The 19,565-nt window shown below is 46.2% G+C and overlaps 2 protein-coding genes across 2 annotated transcripts; one reads left to right on the top strand and one right to left on the bottom strand.

Annotated features, from left to right (window-relative positions):
- Positions 1-13,044: 13,044 nt before the first annotated feature.
- On the bottom strand, positions 13,045-13,776 carry LOC119298306 (zinc finger protein ZAT12-like). The gene has a single exon (XM_037575760.1). It carries the CDS (start codon positions 13,662-13,664, stop codon positions 13,254-13,256), a length of 411 nt encoding a protein of 136 aa, XP_037431657.1. The 5' UTR covers positions 13,665-13,776; the 3' UTR covers positions 13,045-13,253.
- A 4,130-nt stretch (positions 13,777-17,906) lies between these two features.
- On the top strand, positions 17,907-18,762 carry LOC119298305 (zinc finger protein ZAT12-like). The gene has a single exon (XM_037575759.1). The coding sequence runs from the start codon at positions 17,935-17,937 to the stop codon at positions 18,520-18,522; it is 588 nt and encodes a 195-aa protein (XP_037431656.1). The 5' UTR covers positions 17,907-17,934; the 3' UTR covers positions 18,523-18,762.
- The last annotated feature ends 803 nt before the right edge of the window (positions 18,763-19,565 follow it).

The following is a 19,565-nucleotide window of genomic DNA, read 5'->3' as shown; positions in this document are numbered from 1 at the left end:
GATGCCCCGGAAGGCATCCCCTCTTTCGTCCACTTCCATCGGTAATTTACTTGGAGCTATATTTTTATTCACCAACATGATATGTGTTTTCCTTGGAGCGTCTTGTATTATTTGTGTCTTTGTGTTTTAGTATGCCACAATCATCCTTTATGTACACACCTTTTGAGAGAGCCATACATGAATTAAAATTTGATAGAATACTCTATGTGCTTCACTTATATCTTTTTGAGCTAAGTAGTTTTGCTCTATGTGCTTCACTTATATCTTTTGAGCGTTATAATTTTGCTCTATGTGCTTCACTTAGATCTTTTAGAGCATGGTGGTGGATTTGTTTTAAAGAAACTATTGATCTCTCATGCTTCACTTAAATTATTTTGAGAGTTTCTTAATAGCATGGTAATTTGCTTAATAATAATATGCTTGGTATTCAAGATTTGTGAAACTTTCTTTTGAGTGTGTTGAATACTAAGGAAAGATTGAAGCATGATAATTGTTTTGAGATATGGAGGTGATAATATTAAAGTCATGCTAGTTGAGTAGTTGTGAATTTAAAGAATACATGTGTTAAAGTTTGTGATTCCCGTAGCATGCACGTATGGTGAATCGTTATGTGATGAAGTCGGAGCATGATTTATTTATTGATTGCTTTCCTTATGAGTGGCGGTCGGGGACGAGCGATGGTCTTTTCCTACCAATCTATCCCCCTAGGAGCATGCGCGTAATACTTTGCTTTGATAACTTCTAGACTTTTGCAATAAATATATGAGTTCTTTATGACTAATGTTGAGTCCATGGATTATGCGCACTCTCACCCTTCCACCTTTGCTAGCCTCTCTAATACCGCGCACCTTTCGCCGGTATCATACAGCTACCATATACCTTCCTCAAAACAGCCACCATACCTACCTATTATGGCATTTCCATAGCCATTCCGAGATATATTGCCATGCAACTTTCCACCGTTCCGTTTATTATGACACACTCCATCATTGTCATATTGCATATCCCGGTACACCGCCAGAGGCATTCATATAGAGTCATATTTTGTTCTAAGTATCGAGTTGTAATTGTTCAGTCGTAAGAAAAATAAAAGTGTGATGATCATCATTATTAGAGCATTGTCCCAAGTGAGGAAAGAATGATGGAGACTATGATTCCCCCATAAGTCGGGATGAGACTCCGGACGAAAAATAAAATAAATAAATAAAAATAGGCCAAAGAAGCCCAAATAAAAATAGGCCACATAAAAACAAAAGGAGAAAAGGCCCAAATAAAAAATGAGAGAAAAAGAGAGAAGGGACAATGTTACTATCCTCTTACCACACTTGTGCTTCAAAGTAGCACCATGATCCTCATAGTAGAGAGTCTCTCATGTTATCACTTTCATATACTAGTGGGAATTTTACATTATAGAACTTGGCTTGTATATTCCAATGATGGGCTTCCTCAATTTTCCCTAGGCCTTCATGGGCAAGCAAGTTGGATGCACACCCACTTAGTTTCTTTTTAAGCTTTCATATACTTATAGCCCTAGTGCATCCGTTGCATGGCAATCCCTACTCACTTACATTGATATCTATTGATGGGCATCTCCATAGCCCGTTGATACGCCTAGTTGATGTGAGACTATCTTCTCCTTTTTGTCTTCTCCACAACCACCATTCTATTCCACCTATAGTGCTATATCCATGGCTCACGCTCATGTATTGCATGAAGATTGAAAAAGTTTTGAAAAAGTTAGACTATGAAACAATTGCTTGGCTTGTCATCAGGGTTGTGCATGATTTAAATACTTTGTGTGGTGAAGATAGAGCATAGCCAGACTATATGATTTTGTAGGGATAACTTTTTTGGCCATGTTATTTTGAGAAGACATAATTGCTTTGTTAGTATTCTTGAAGTATTATTATTTTTATGTCAATATAAACTTTTGTCTTGAATCTTTTGAATCTGAATATTCATATCACAATTAACAAGATTTGCATTGAAATTATGCCAAGTAGCACTCCGCATCAAAAATTCTCTTTTTATCATTTACCTACTCGAGGATGGGCATGAATTAAGCTTGGGGATGCCTGATACGTCTCCAACGTATCTATAATTTTTGATTGCTCCATGCTATATTATATACTGTTTTTGGACTATATTGGGCTTTATTTTCCACTTTTATATTATTTTTGGGACTAACCTATTAACCGGAGGCCCAGCCCAGAATTGCTGTTTTTTTGCCTATTCCAGTGTTTCGAAGAAACGGAATATCAAACGGAGTCCAAACGGAATGAAACCTTCGGAAACGTGATTTTCTCACCGAACGTGATCCAGGAGACTTGGACCCTACGCCAAGGCATCAGAGAGGCGGTCATGAGGGTGGGGCGCTCCCCCAGGGCGCGCCCCCTGCCTCGTGGGCCCCTCGGTGCTCCACCGATGTACTCCTTCCTCCTATATATACCTACGTACCTCCAAACAAACAGACATGGAGCCAAAAACCTAATTCCACCGCCGCAACTTTCTGTATCCACGAGATCCCATCTTGGGGCCTGTTCCGGAGCTCCGCCGGAGAGGGCCGTCATCACGGAGGGCTTCTACATCATCATAGCCTCTCCAATGAAGTGTGAGTAGTTTACCTCAGACCTTCGGGTCCATAGTTAGTAGCTAGATGGCTTCTTCTCTCTTTTTGGATCTCAATACAAAGTTCTCCCCCTCTCTCATGGAGATCTATTCGATGTAATCTTCTTTTTGCGGTGTGTTTGTTGAGACCGATGAATTGTGGGTTTATGATCAAGTCTATCTATGAATAATATTTGAATCTTCTCTGAATTCTTTTATGTATGATTGGTTATCTTTGCAAGTCTCTTCGAATTATCCGTTTGGTTTGGCCAACTAGATTGGTAGTTCTTGCCATGGGAGAAGTGCTTAGCTTTGGGTTCGATCTTGCGGTGTCCTTTCCTAGTGACAGAAGGGGCAGCAAGGCACGTATTGTATCGTTGCCATCGAGGATAACAAGATGGGGTTTATTTCATATTGCATGAATTTATCTCTCTACAGCATGTCATCTTGCTTAAGGCGTTACTCTGTTTTTAACTTAATACTCTAGATGCATGCTGGATAGCGGTCGATGAGTGGAGTAATAGTAGTAGATGCAGAATCATTTTGGTCTACTTGTCACGGACGTGATGCATATATACATGATCATGCCTAGATATTCTCATAACTATGCTCAATTCTGTCAATTGCTCAACAGTAATTTGTTCACCCACCGTAGAATACTTATGCTCTTGAGAGAAGCCATTAGTGAAACCTATGGCCCCCGGGTCTATTCTCATCATATCAATCTCCATCACTTTAACTTTGCCTTTACTTTTTACTTCGCATCTTTATACCAAAAATACCAAAAATATTATATCTATCAGATCTCACTCTCGTAAGTGACCGTGAAGGGATTGACAACCCCTAATCGTGTTGGTTGCGAGTAGCTATCGTTTTGTGCAGGTACGAGGGACTTGAGCGTGGCCTCCTACTGGATTGATACCTTGGTTCTCAAAAACTGAGGGAAATACTTACGCTACTCTGCTGCATCATCCCTTCCTCTTCGAGGAAAATCCAACGCAAGCTCAAGAGGTAGCAGTGGGCGGGATTTAAGCGAAACTGGAGCAAATAATTTAGGGGCTGTTTGGATTGTGACTACCTTTGCCATATATTGCCACATGATTTTTGCCACACTTGCCACACTTTCCTTAGTTGAGTTGCTCAAATTGTTAGTCACACTTTGGCTTGCCTAAGGGATCTTGCCACACTTTTTGTGTCTATGACATGTGGGGTTCACTGCTCATAAAAAATATTTGCCTTAGGTGTGGCTAGAACCAAACACATACCTAACTTGGTCAAACTTGCCTAAGATTAGGTGTGGCAAAGTGTGGCAAGGTGTGAGTGGGAACCAAACATAGTCAATGTTGTCCGGCGGCGTGAGCGTGAGGATTAATCCAAAGGGTCTGGAACGTTCCAGGACCTGGGAAAAGATCTTTGACCCAGCACGATATTTTAGACTTGTGAAGGCTGCGTATATACTTCCTTTTTGCGGGAAGATGCTACTGTACGTGCGTGCGTGTTTCACATGTATATGAGGTATACGAGTTTGCTAGTACCTTCTCTATATTTCTATAGAAGAGAGAAATGGTATACGTGAACTGTCGTCATGACATATGGTATGATCCTGGCTCTCTTCCCTCGAAAGAGGCTTTCATGCTATTTTTTCTAGTTACATAAGTTCATCTAATTGGACTAATTGATCCCGTTCAAATAAATAAATAAATTTGACTAACTGATGATTACAGTTAGATCATAAAAAAAACATGCCGACCCTTCTTTTGGAGTATTTCTGAGAGAGAAATGAAAACGTATCGAACCAGCCTCTATTTTCATTGTCGATGTTCTTTTAGGAAAACCGTAGGGGATTTATCCAGATTTTATGTTTACTTTATTGATTTTCAAGCTTATAGGAAGAAAAGTACAACAACACTCTGCTGCAGTGGCTGAAGTTAGAGCAACAATAAAAGCTAACAAATGCCTTAAAAAATTCAAAGAATTGAAGAAGGAGAGGGAAGCTCCGCGAAAAGCCCTTGCCCACAATTGATGATGTTTGTTACAATAAAAGAGGAGTTGTTGATCGACTAACGGTACCTTGTCCCTCTACTTCCCTCAAATAGATGAAGGCCCCGACAAGTGGCCCTGCGAATTCACCCCCTAGTACCTCAAAGGGGAGTTGATGATGTTGGATTATGGATGGGCTTAGGCCCATATAAGACACTAATCCCTGGTTAATCTCTAAGGCCCATGCATGTGTACGATAAATGGTGGGAAGTGTGGGAAGTTTAGTCCCATATTGCTACAGTAAGAAGAGTGAGACCTCTTTATAAGGGCTGCTCTACAACTTGCTATTGGGAGCTTGGGAATAGGAGCTGTACACGCGCGCTCCTCCTCCTCCACCGCCCGCCTCGCCTCGCCACGCCACGCCACGCCTCGCCTCGCCTCGCCTCGTCCCGACGCGCACGCGGGTTGCAGGAATGAGCCGAGCCGAAGCTTATTTTTGGCTCTCAGGAATGGTTAATTAATTGTTAATTAATTAACGAGTCGCTTAAGGAAGCGCCACTATCCGAGACTTCGTCCGCCTCTGCTTCCACTACTTCCCCTGCATCGACACCATGGCCGATGACACAGCCTCCAAGAAGAAGGCCATGGACGACGCCGAGGCTGCTGATGCCGCCGCCGTGTTGGCCTGGCCAACCGGAGGGTATGATCTGTTCATCCCTCGTTTACTCGTACTTATGCTAGCCGTATATGTGCTACTCATAGATGGTTCTATGTTCTGTACGTGCTAGTATGCTTAGGTATCGCTATGAGATGCATACCTTTTATGCCATGCTTACTGTTTACTCGTGGATAAGTCTAATCGGAAAAGTGCTAATATTTCCAACAATCCAAAAACCTTATTTTAGGCACTTTTCAATTCAAGGCTTTGCTGCTACTCTGAAACCGGAAAAGTTTACCGGGACGCATTTTAAGCGTTGGCAGACTAGGACCACCTTGTGGCTTACAGCGATGAACGTGTTCTGGGTTGGTGGTGTGTCCTTCACAGAAACGATTGCTCCTGAATAGGAGAAGGCGTTTAGGGAGGCAACCATAATCTTTTTGGGAGCAGTTCTGAGTGTGATTGGAGACAAGTTGGTTGACGCCTATATTCATATGGGTGTTGCCAAAAACTTGTGGGATGCGCTCGAAGTCAAATTCGGCGCAACTGATGCTAGCAGTGAGCTGTATGCCATGGAGCAGTTCCATGATTACAGGATGGTTGATAACCGTTCTGTATTGGACCAGGCTCATGAGATATAGTGCATTGCTAAGTGATAATCCACAAGTATAGGGGATCGCAACAGTTTTCGATAAGTAAGAGTGTCGAACCCAACGAGGAGCTAAAGGTAGAATAAATATCCCCTCAAGTTCTATCGACCACCGATACAACTCTACGCACGCTTGACATTCGCTTTACCTAGAACAAGTATGAAACTAGAAGTACTTTATAGGTGTTGTTGGATAGGTTTGCAAGATAATAAAGAAACGATAAAGTAAATATAACGAGTGTGGGAAAGTGGTGGTAGGAGTTGCGAAATTGCCCCTAAGCAATTGACTACTTTATTAGACCGATAGCAAGTATTATGTGGGAGAGGGCACTGCTAGCATGTCATCCCTGACTTGGAATTCTATGCACTTATGATTGGAACTATTAGCAAGCATCCGCGACTACTAATGTTCATTAAGGTAAAACCCAACCATAGCATTAATATATATTGGTCCCCCTTCAATCCCGTATGCATCAATTTCTATGCTAGGTTGAAGCTTCTGTCACTCTTGCCCTCCAATACATAGTCCTATCAACATACAACTAACCCTATGGTGTGATCCACGCGCGCAATCATATGATGGGCACCAAAGTACAGCAACATAACCACAAGCAAATTAAATCAATCATAGCAATTCATCAACCACCGATAGGACAATGAAAATCTACTCAGACATCATAGGATGGCAACAAATCATTGGATAATAATATGAAGCATAAAGCACCATGTTCAAGTAGAGGGTACAACGGGTTGCGGGAGAGTGGACCGCTGTAGATAGAGGGGGGAAGGCGATGGAGATGTTGGTGAAGATGGCGGAAGTGTTGGTGTAGATCGCGGTGATGATGATGGCCCCCGGTGGTACTTCGGTGCCACCGGAAGCGAGGGAGAGAGAGCCCCCCTCCTTCTTCTTCTTCCTTGACCTCCTCCCTAGATGGGAGAAGGGTTTCCCCTCTGGTCCATGGCCTCCATGGCACGGGAGGGGCGAGAGCCCCTCCGAGATGTTTCCTCTCTGTTTCTGCGTTCTCAGATTCTTCAATTTCACCGTTTCTTATATTCCCGGAGATCCATAAATTCGATTGGGCTGAAATTTTGACACGATCTCTATCCAAAAATTAGCTTTCTTGCGGAGAAAGAAGGGCACCAACCGCCTTACGGGGTGGCCGCGAGGGTCAGGGGCGCGCTTGACACCCTGGGGCGCACCCCCTACCTCATGGGTCCCTCGAGCATCGTCTCGCGTGGATTCTTCTTCCCAAAAATCATATATATTCCAAAAAAATCTCCGTCAGTTTTTATTCCGTTTGGACTCCGTTTGATATGGATATTCTGCGAAACAAAAAACATGCAACAAACAGGAACTGGCACTGGGCACTGGAACAATATGTTAGTCCCAAAAATAGTATAAAAAGTTGCCAAAATATATATGAAAGTTGAATAATATTGGCATGGAACAATCAAAAATTATAGATACGACGGAGACGTATCACTAAGGAGCTAGAGCTCCTGAAGTGTGAGTTACCAGACAAGTTTGTCGCGGGTTGCATTATTGCAAAAATCCCTCCTAGTTGGAGGAACTTTGCTACTTCTCTCAAGCACTTGAGACGTGAATTTTCTGTTGAGGATGTCATTGCTCATCTCAGTGTTGAGCAGAACTCGAGAGCAAAGGACTCGCATGTGAAAGGGGCATAGGGTTCTTCTAGTGCCAATGTGGTGCAGAAGAACTTCCACAAGTTCAAAGGAAAGAACTCTGTCCAGCAGAATACTACCTTTAAGAAGAAGGGTAAGAAGAAAGACAAAAAGAGAGATGGCTGCTTTACTTGTGGTTCAGATGAACATTGGGCAAACAAGTGCCCAAACAAGTATAAGAAGCCAACACAGGACTCCAAGTCTGTGAATGTCACTCTGAGCAACAATGATGCGGCATCTGGGTATGGTAATCTGTTTACCATACTTTCAGTCTACCAGTCCACCGATTGGTGGATTGACACTGGGGCCAATATTCATGTGTGTGCTGATGTGTCTTTATTTTCTTCTTACCAGGTCGCACGAGATTGTTCTGTCCTGATGGGGAATGGCTCGCATGCTTCTGTTCATGGTGTTGGCACGGTAGATCTGAAGTTTACTTCGGGAAAGATCGTGTAACTGAAGAACGTGCAGCATGTCCCCGCCATAAAGAAGAATATCGTTAGTGGCTCCCTTCTATGTAAAGAAGGGTTTAAGTTAGTATTTGAGTCTAACAAAGTAGTCGTATCTCGGTATGGACTATTTGTTGGAAAAGGGTATGATTGTGGTGGTTTGTTCCGCCTTTCCCTGGAGGATTTCTGTAATAAAGTCGTGAACCAAATTCATTCTAATGTGAACGAATCCGAGGTTTGGCATTCATGTCTTTGTCACATAAATTTCGGTTATATGACGCGGCTAGCTAAGATGGATTTAATCCCGAGTTTCACTTTAGCCAAAGGCTCTAAGTGTCATGCGTGTGTGCAAGCTAAGCAACCTCGTAAGCCTCACAAGCCTGCGAAGGAGAGACACCTGGCACCTCTAGAGCTCATACATTCAGATCTCTGTGAGATGAATGGTGTGTTGACTAAAGGTGGAAAGAAATACTTCATGACTCTGATTGATGATTCCACTAAATTCTGCTATGTCTATTTGTTAAATACTAAGGATGAGGCTCTACACTACTTTAAAGTTTATAAGGCTGAAGTTGAGAACCAACTTGAGAAGAAAATAAAACGAGTCCGGTTTGATTGTGGTGGAGAGTACTTTTCTAATGAGTTTGATTTATTTTGTGCGGAACATGGTATTATTCATGAGAGGACGCCTCCCTACTCACCCCAGTCAAACGGGGTTGCCGAACGGAAAAACCGTACTCTAACTGATTTGGCTAACGCCATGTTAGATACATCGGGTTTATCCAAGGCATGGTGGGGGGAGGCTGTATTGACATCTTGTCATGTCCTGAATAAAGTTCCCACAAAGGATAATGAAACTACTCCCTATGAGCAATGGGAAAAGAAAAGAACTACACTCTCTTACTTGCGCACTTGGGGCTGTTTGGCGAAAGTCAATGTGCCGATAATCAAAAAGCGCAAGTTGGGACCAAAGACCGTGGACTGTGTTTTTCTTGGCTATGCCAAGCATAGCGTTGGCTATAGATTTCTAGTGGTGAAATCCGAGGTACCTGACCAGAAGGTCGGTACAATTATAGAGTCTAGGGATGCTACATTCTTTGAGGATATTTTCCCCATGAGAGATATGCAAAGTGTTTCTAGACTGGAATCTGATGAGACTCCTGAACCTGCTATTCCGATGGAATACTATGAACATAAAAGTGACGAGAGTTCCACGGAGGATGACAAGAAAGTTCCTGTTAGGAGCAAGAGACAGAGGACTGCAAAGTCCTTTGGTGATGATTTCCTCGTATACCTCGTGGATGATGATACTCCTAGCTCCATTTCAGAAGCTTATGCATCTCCGTATGCTGACTACTGGAAGGATGCGGTCCGTAGTGAGATGGATTCCATCTTGGCTAACGGGACATAGGAGATCACTGATCGCCCTTATGGTTGTCGACCATTAGGATGTAAGTGGGTGTTCAAAAGGAAGTTTAGGCCCGATGGTACTGTTGAGAAGTACAAGGCTAGGCTTGTGGCCAAGGGTTATACCCAGAAAGAAGAAGAGAATTTCTTTGACACTTATTCACCTGTGGCTAGACTGACAACCGTTCGAGTGTTACTCGCTTTGGCTGCCTCGCATGGTCTTCTCGGTCATCAGATGGACGTTAAGACGGCTTTCCTTAATGGAGAGCTAGACGAGGAAATTTACATGCAACAGCCGGATGGCTTTGTAGTAAATGGTCAGGAAGGAAAGGTGTGTAAGCTAGTGAAATCTTTGTATGGCCTGAAACAAGCGCCTAAGCAATGGCATGAGAAGTTCAACACTACTCTGACATCTGTTGGCTTTGTTGTGAACGAAGCTGACAAATGTGTATACTATCGCTATGGTAGGGGCAAAGGAGTTATATTGTGTCTGTATGTCGATGACATACTGATATTTGGGACTCACCTCAAGGTCATTGAGGAGGTCAAGTCTTTTCTATCTCACAACTTTGAGATGAAGGACCTGGGTGTGGCTGATATTATCCTGAACATCAAGCTACTGAGAAATTCTGAGGGTGGAATTACACTTTTGCAATCCCACTATGTTGAGAAGATTTGAGCCGTTTTGGATATTCAGACTGCAACCTTCTGCAACACCATATGATCCTAGCGTGCGGATTCGAAAGTTCGAAGGCACGGCTGTAGATCAATTGAGATATTCTCAAGTGGTTGGTTCACTGATGTACCTAGCATGTGCTACTCGTCCTGACATCTCATTTGTTGTGTGCAAACTGAGCCGGTTTGTTTCCAATCCGGGAGTTGTGCATTGGCATGCTGTAGAGCGAGTGATGCGTTATTTGCAAGGTACTTCGAACTATGGAATTCACTATTCTGGGTACCCGACGGTACTTGAGGGGTATAGTGATTCGAATTGGATATCTGATGCTGATGAGATGAAAGCCACAAGTGGACATGTCTTCACACTTGGTGGTGGTGCTGTTTCCTGGAAGTCTTGCAAGCAGACGATCTTAACCAGATCGACTATGGAAGCAGAACTCACAGCATTAGACACATCATGCGTCGAAGCAGAATGGCTTCGAGAGCTTTTGATGGATTTGCCGGTGGTTGATAAACCAGTGCCGGTTGTCCTTATGAACTGTGACAATCAAACAGTGATTGCCAAGGCTAAGAGTTCAAAGGACAACATGAAATCCACAAAGCACATAAGAAGAAGATTGAAATATGTCAGAAAATCAAGAAACTTCGGAGTAATAGCGTTGGATTATATCCAGACGGCTAAGAATCTGGCAGACCCTTTTACGAAAGGGCTATCACGGATTGTGATAGAAAATGCATCGAGGGAGATAGGTATGAGACCCACGTAAGTTGCCATGGGGGTAACCCAACCTATGCGATCGGAGATCCCATGAATTAGGACCTGGGAAAACAATCCAGCGGTCAACTGAGGAGAGTATCCTTAATAAACCCACTCCGTTGGAGATGCAGTAATACTCTCAATTCTGTAAGGCAGGCTGACTTTTGTCTTAATGTGTTCCAAAGCTTATGTAAGCAAGATGCTAACCTACAGAGCATTCTTTGAAGGAACACACCTATGTGAGCCCGACTGTTGGTCACAGTCTATGAGATTGGGTAATCTCTAGTAAGCTCATGAGAAGGTACGGAGTATGACTAATAGGCTTCACCTGTGGGGTTTAGCCTTCGGCAGCTATGTATCAGCTGACAATAGGCGAAACTTCTGCATGCCAAACTGACAATTCAAGGCATAGTCCATTGTTCAGTTGTGAAGAAGTCTAATCCTGTTGCTCTAGGTGGAAGTTCAACTTAACAGTCTCCACTGAAAATTCTGTTATATCAAACATTATTTGGAACAGTTGAAAAAACTTATGTGCCTCGAGATCTGGTGGGGGATTGTTGGATTATGGATGGGCTTAGCCCCATATAAGACACTAATCCCTGGTTAATCTCTAAGGCCCATGCATGTGTACGGCAAGTGGTGGGAAGTGTGGGAAGTTTAGTCCCATACTGCTACAGTAAGAAGAGTGAGACCTCTTTATAAGGGCTGCTCTACCACTTGCTATTGGGAGCTTGGGAATAGGAGCTGTACACGCGCGCTCCTCCTCCTCCGCCGCCCGCCTCGCCTCGCCTCGCCACGCCTCGTCACGACGCGCGTGCACGCCGCGGGTTGCGGGAATGAGCCGAGCCGAAACTTATTTTTGCCGCTCAGGAATGGTTGATTAATTGTTAATTGAGTCGCTTAAGGAAGCGCCACTGTCTGAGATGTTGGACCGTGGGCTGTTCGCGGACTCGATCGTGGGCTTGGCCCAGGACCATCTACCTGACAGCCTATACCTATAGAAGAAGGCACTGGCCAGTGGAGTGAACCCTAACTCAGTTCACTCATTCCCTCTCGTACAATCATAGCCGCCAGCTACTGTTCCTCTCTCTGTGCTGCTTCCGACGATCCCATCCCGACGACCGCGTGCACGGTTGGTCGGGAGAGCAGGTGCCTCCGGAATCCTGTCGTTCGAGATCCTGCCCGGGAGAACGGCAATAAGGTTTTTGGGGAGCGTCTTGACGCGACTGCTCTCGATCCGTCCCCAACTTCGTCCGCCTCTGCTTGCACTACTTCCCCTGCATCGACACCATAGCCAACGACGCAGCCTCCAAGAAGAAGGCCACGGACGACGCCGAGGCTGCTGCTGCCACCGCCGCGTTGGCCTGGCCAACTGGAGGGTATGATCTGTTCATCCCTCGTTTACTCGTACTTATGCTAGCCGTATATGTGCTGCTCATAGACGGTTCGATTCTATGTTCTGTACGTGCTAGTATGCTTAGGTATCGCTATGAGATGCATACCTTTTATGCCATGCTTATTGTTTACTCATGGATAAGTTTAATCAGAAAAATGCTAATATTTCGAACAGATGATTGCACGCCCTCCATCCTCTCTCAAACAAATGATGGCGCCGACAAATGTGCCCAGCGAATTGACCCTGCAGTACGTTCAAATGGGAGTTGGTGATCGCGTCTCATCCATCCTCTCTCATACAAATGTTGGCGCCGACAAGTGAGCCAGTGATTCAACTCCTTTCGCTCGTTAGACCTAAGCACGCTATGAAATCGACATCATGCATGCTCTCCCAAGCATATCTGAACATAAATTCTTGCTTGCTTCGTTATGTGTACATACCACGCACTATGCCTCTCAACATGAATACCAATGCTCCAAATATCAGGTGTCCCCACCACAGAGCTCTCGCTACACATAATCACCGCATCATCTACACTCCAAATCTACGATGTGACAATCGGCCCGCCAGTTCCACCTCTCACCACAAACTCACCTCTCCATATAACTTTTTAGATTCACTTCTGAAATAGTTGTGTGTGTCAATTGATGCATATGCCGAGATCACGGCTTGGCTCCTTTTCAAGAAAAGAAAATCCGTGTTAGGGAGGTCTTCATTAGGCCGATTAACTCAAACTCGTAGTCGATTCAAGTAGAACAAAATAAATGTACGAATCAAGAAGGCACCAATAGATAATATGAGTAATGAACGAATGCATGAGTCCTAAAATATGTACTCCCTAATAAAATGAGCGATCGGACAACGATCAAGGCCAACTAGTGTGCAGCAAATGTACAAACCAAACCGCGCACATAGATCAACCTGTAAATCTGGACTAGAACTAGATATGCCTAGCTAGTGTATTGAACTTGAGAGAAATGAGTGCGGTGCTAGACGAAGAGCTGGAGCAGAACGGGCGGTGCCTGCGCCGTGGTGGCGGACTCCTGCTCGCGGTGCCGGCGCATGTGGCCGCCGAGCGCCTGGCCCATCTCGAACTCAAGCCCGCAGACGTGGCACTGGTGCGCCTGCTTCTGGTCCACCGTCTTCTTGGTCGACGACGGCTCATTGATCCCGGCGGCAAGGCCGAGCGCGAGCCCGTGGCGGCCGCGCAGGTGACTTGTCCGGTGCCCGCCCAGCGCCTGGAACGACGGGAAGGCGCGGCTGCACGTCCTGCAGACGAACTCGCCGTCTGCGCCGCGGCGCTGCTTCTTGGTGCGGTCGGCCATGGCGCCGAGGGAGAGCGAGAGGGACAAGGGCACCTCCTGGGCCTGATCTCTGCAGTGCTTCATAGACAAAACCATGAGCGCGCGGCTAGCTAGCTAGTCCGGTATGAGCTGCTCAACGAGAGTTCGTGCGATCTGCGGAACTGATGGAGGAGATGAGATGTGGATTCTGGGACTCGGAAGAGCTCGGAATTGGTTGTGGATGTTGTTGGGTTCCGTGGATTGTTGGCCTTTTATACTAGTGATGATGATGGGGTACTGGTCGCAGGTGATAGCAGCCGGGTACGCCACTTCGTTGTTGACGTCTGGACTTGGAGCCAAGTCGCGATCGGCGTCGGCCCGGCTGAAGCGCAGGTCTGAAAAGGCAGAATCTTGTGTGTTCGCTCGCGTCAGTTAGAATGATCGCTCAAGCTTGCTCCCCAGGACCCAGGTAGCCTGAACGCGGTTGGACGGAAGGGCCCGCGAAATGGGACGGAAGCTTATTTAATTTTTGGCTCGCGGTGTCCGTTGCCGTGGGACCCAAACAGTAGTAGGTTGTTGCACTGATTTGATAGGCTAGTCCACGACGAGTCTTGCGCCACAAGAAGTCGCACGACTCCAAATTTCCGATTTTTCGCTCTGCTCCTCTTCTCTAACCCGAAAATGTCTTGCCGCGTTCACCTAAATTGCTGCACCACATGTATATGTAGCTATGGAATTTCTCCGTGGAGGTACAGGCACCACGCGTCTCGATCGATCGTCAGTGTTTTTACAGTCGTACGCGGGTGCGCGTGTCGTTTTTCTGAAACTAGGACTAACCTCAATACGGACTCATGTCATTGCCGATCAAAAGGAAATTACATTGATGATGTTTTTTTGCGGGGATAAATTACATTGACGATTGGCCGAGGTGTTTGATCGAGCAAAGGATGGGCATCGTTGGGACGGCATATCGATGGATGAAATGTTCATCCACGACGTCTTTCCTTGCTCTGCGGTCCTCTACCTGCCGTGTTCCCCTGCAATGCTGGAGACGCTATGTGCTTGCAAAAATCCTACAGACACGGACGATTTACGGAGCATCATGGGCCTGTTTCCAAAAACTAATCTTCTCCGCCCCTTGATTTTCAGTGGGGGTGGGCCCGTCAGTTTATTGCTACCCAATCAAAATCAGCAAGGTAAGCCACTCTGTAATACTTTTTAAAAATAATCCGTGCATTTGGCATTGCTCATGTGCTTGTAATCTTTTGTGGTAATAGTGCATGCTCCTGAGAACTTTGCTCTTGTGTTTGAGCACTTCCTACAATTCTGCTAGAGCTGATCTTCTTTTTTCTGTCTTGGTGGCCATAACATAGTTCGGTTTCGTTAATGAAATTGGGTAGAAATCTGTTTTGTTAATAGAAAATAATTCCACATCCATGCGAAACAAACTCTAGTCGTTTCACTAGTCTAGCAGAGAGTGTGTTAACCATCGCCCTCTAGCTAGGCACCTGGATGTCGTCATTGCCACCTTGTCACTGAGGTCCTCCATTTCTTTCTCTTCCCTTCCTACCCCCATTCATCTCTGTCTCCACAACAACGTGTAATGTCTTGTGAACTTGGAGCATTCGTTTTAGTTGTGTTTTATCTGATGCACATCATAGAAATACTTTCGTACGATATATAGATATTTGTCGTTATAGATATTAACATCTATTTTCATAAACATTATCAAAATGTATATTGATTAGACTTTCGAGATAACTACAATGTCATGTTTTGATGTAAAGTGAGTAGAAAATAGTTATTTTGTTCGAATGTGCTAATCCTCGGTGCACAAAAACAAAAGTAGAATATGTCGACTTTAGATAGAAGCGAGAGAAGAGGCGTTGCTGAGCCGGATATGGGAATGCCACCGCCAAGGATCGCTAGGAACAAGTCGGAACTGGCGGCAACGCAACTGGCCATGGTATCGCAGCATGGCGTAGGTTGACAACTCTGAATGCGAGTGCAGGCGCGGGACGACGGACCATCCACGCCGGAGAAGAAGGAAGGGGGCGCATAGAAGTATGATTGGCTCGGCGGCGGCACGATGGTAGGGTCGACTTGGCGGCCCGACAGTGTCGCTAGCCGCCAGCGGTTCAGGCCAACCAGTATGCTTGGGTTGGAGGGTTGGGCAGCATAGGAGGCGTGGTTGTCGGGCAGGGCAAGAAGGAAGAAGGTGGGGCAGTTGCTCGATCGAAATCCAACGGTTGGAAAGGAACAAAGTAAGAGAAAAAGAATAGGCTAATTCAACGACACGACTGTAAAGATTTGGGAATACAATACAGTAATCCCAGAGGCACGTCCTCGGTGCTCACACGGGACGTATGAAGGCAAATGCCATACGTACACGCTACACCACCACAAAATCATGACATCACCGCTTATCCAAAATATTGCACGCACTTGCTACGCTACTTGTTGGAGTAGTTGACGCGTCTGCCGTTTTATTTTATGTTTCTCCTGTGATGAAACTTGGTCCTCCGTTGACATATGTGCCGATCGGATCGAGCACCGCCCGCGATCCGGAACGAGTAAACACAAGCGACCATGTGGTGTGGTGTGGATCGAGTTGGCGGACCCTTTTTTTGTACGTACTAATGGCAAACAACAACTTGGCGGACCTGGGATCAGACACGACTGATGATACTACGAGGGACCATATGCATGTTGCATGCACATGCAGACCCCTTTGCCTCTGGTGACTGGTCAGCATACACCGTCCCATCATCTCGTCGGGTGCAAGAGCAGATCAGCGCCGGCTCGCTTGCTTGCAGATTAGTATTAGAAAACCCAAAAGTGCACCACTGGAAAACACGAATGACAAATAGAATGAAAACGAGTAGACTGCTCGCAAGCAGTCCCGGCCGGTGCACCTACGCGATGCCCCCAAGAGGATGATGACATGACACGACGCCGCCATTGAGCATGAGAACAATGGTGGTAGGTTGGCCCAACCAAAGCTTCTCCATTACCCGAGAAAACGGAGTAGGATTTTCACCCGGAGCCAACAACAACGTAGAGCTTTGTCTCGGAGCCTCACCCATGCCACAATACGTAACTAATACAAAATCCGTTTTGTATAAACATTTTCTGGGTTATAATAACTTACAAAAGTGTAGTTTGGTTAGCTTAGCAAATTTAGGAATAAGCATATCTTTGTTTTCGTAGAACTACAAAACCATGTTTCAATCTTTCATAAACCAGATTAGGATATCTGTCGCATGTGTTCTTATACAGATGAGATTACATGCATACTTGTTCCTAATGGAATTCCTAATAAAACTATTTTCCCAAGGTGGCGGAAGTTTTTTTTTAAAGAACAGGCGAAAGTTCTTGTAGGGGGATAATTTCTGGTTCAACGTCGGTCCACCTAAAAGGGTTTTTAGGCGAATCACCTGATATCCACTCCAACCTTAATTGGCTGGAACTTAGTCCCCAAGTACATTTTTTGGGAGATCTTTTCGCCACACACCTTTAATTGGCTGAAACTTTTATAACCCCCACTGCACTTTCAATTAACTGTTCACGGTTGGCAGGCTGGGTGTACTTTGAACGGCGACAATAGCGGCAGCTCCACATCCAGCGTCGAAGAAGAAGCGAGAGCAAGTCACCGTCTAGTCGTCAAATCACCCCGCACGTCATGCCAGCTCGCGCACGTCTTTGTCGACTCAGCAAAGTGCTTTTCCACACACGTCTGGCCGGAAAATATCCCGGCCGTCGACCTTGGCCAGAAAGAAACTCGAGAACATTCCAGAGCGTCGACTCCCAGGCCCCAGCTCCATCCAGTGAGCCTCCAGTCGAAACGCGCGCGCAGCCTGGACTATTCTACTACTCCCTCCCTTCTGAATTACTTGTCTTGGATTTGTCTAGATACAGAGGTATCTAGCACTAAAATGAGTCTAGATACATCCGTATCTAGACAAATTCAAGACAAGTAGTAATTCGGAACGGAGGGAGTAGTACTGATATTTCATTCCGATTAATCAACAACCGCCGAATCCGCCCACGCGGCTAAGGTAGGTCGCTCCCGTTGCCCGCGCGGCTAAGCTACCGCGCGCCGCCGGGCACGCGCCTCGCCGCGCACCACACGCTCGAGTCGGCTGTGCTCGAGTATATCCGATCGCTGGCGTGACACCCATCCACGTCGTGAGCGGCGCGGTGGCTTGCAGCGATTGGTTAGCCACCCGAGGTCGGCCACCACCCCGCCGACTTGACAACCACGTTAGCTCCCCCGCACCACTACGCAGGCGGCACGCCACCTCCACCGCCACCGCCTCGACCCGTCGCGACACAACCTATATATAAAACCGCGCCGCCGCTCCATCAACTCATTCATCTTCTTTCCATGCCACACAGACGGATCAAGAAGAGCAGAAAAAGTACAACAAAAGACACCATAGCGATGGGAGCGGCGGTGAAGCGCGCGAGGGAGGAGGAGCCGGTGTCGCTGGCGCTGGCGCTCACCACGGACTCGGCGGCGTCGTCCACCACGTCGGCCGACTCGGCCGGGGCGGCGCCGGCCAGGAAGAGGGCGCGGCGGGGCAGAGTGGTGGCCACGTCGGGGGAGGGGGAGTTCGTCTGCAAGACCTGCAGCCGCGCCTTCGCCACGTTCCAGGCGCTGGGCGGGCACCGGACCAGCCACCTGCGCGGCCGCCACGGGCTGGAGCTCGGCGTCGGCGTCGCCAGGGCCATCAAGGAGCGGAAGAAGCAAGAGGAGAAGCAGCACGAGTGCCACATCTGCGGCCTCGGCTTCGAGATGGGCCAGGCGCTGGGCGGACACATGCGCCGGCACCGGGAGGAGATGGCGCTGCGCGGCGGCGACGACGGCGATCAGTGGGTGTGGCGCGGCGTCGGGCTGCCGGATCAGGAGGCGGTGGCGCACCAGGCCGCCGCCAATTACGAGCCGCCCGTCTTGCTCGAGCTGTTCGTCTAGGTAGCTAGCTGGATCTGCTAGTAGTTATACAATTTCTTGATGGAGGAAATCACTTGTAAATGTCTTTGATTAGGATGATATTATGAGATGTAGGTTAATTGTTGGGCATTGTAATTACAAATTTACGGTTCGATAGAGTACGTTTTGCCGGTTGGCGTTTCTGTTCTTGGAATTTTGCTTTGGATTGGCACATTTTTTAACCGATCGACTGGAGGTTTGTGGATCTCGTATGCACTTGTACATGTTGTTCCATGAATATGGTTGCTGTTCACCCCCAGTCCACTTCAGAACCTCAATTTGTAAAATGCTGCAATGCAATCTGTTTCTAAAAAAGAAAGACAAACTCTCAGTCGTTGCGTAAATTGATGCAACACGGTCTGAAAGAAGATAAACCCCAAACCGTTGCATCGATTGATACAACACGAGCTACGGTTACCGAAATTAAGATCATAAAAAAGAACATTGACAGTATATACCGGATAACTACTTAGCTTTTTTGTGTGTGAAAACTATTGTCTTTTATTTTTTTAAGGGTCACTACTGCCTTACTTGGGTTGAGTTTTAGGAGCCGCCACTTATATTCGCCATCATCCGTGATCTGATTCTAAACAACATGGGTTGAAAAAATGACTTGCAGCCTAACCAAAGCAGCTGGGAGTTCAAGATTTCACAACTGGTTAACACAAACAAAAATTCATAATTTGTTCTTTGCGAATTAGAAAAATCATCATAATATTTAATTAACTTATTAGAGTACTTGAGCTTAGATCAAATATGTACTTGAATGTAATCAATTAACATCACAACATGTTCTCTCAGTTTAGTTTGTATCAGGTCTTCGATTTACGGTTTCTTGGCTGGATCATCTATTTGGTCTGGCTTTTAGAACTATGCTAAACAGGTGTCGTCTACCACTTTGTGCTGTGGACCTGGAACGAATTCATCTCTTGGATGGCCCTCTGGCGATTGGCGCTTGGCGACGCTCCCGGCGGCGCGGGCACCGTGGCCGCCCGGACACCCCCTCCGCCTTCCCCGCCCTCGAG

The sequence above is a fragment of the Triticum dicoccoides genome, chromosome 5A (genome assembly GCF_002162155.2).
Source record: "Triticum dicoccoides isolate Atlit2015 ecotype Zavitan chromosome 5A, WEW_v2.0, whole genome shotgun sequence".
Taxonomy (NCBI): Eukaryota; Viridiplantae; Streptophyta; class Magnoliopsida; order Poales; family Poaceae; genus Triticum; species Triticum dicoccoides.
The sequence above is the reverse complement of the archived record's forward strand: the minus strand, read 5'-3'. Positions and strand labels throughout refer to the sequence as shown.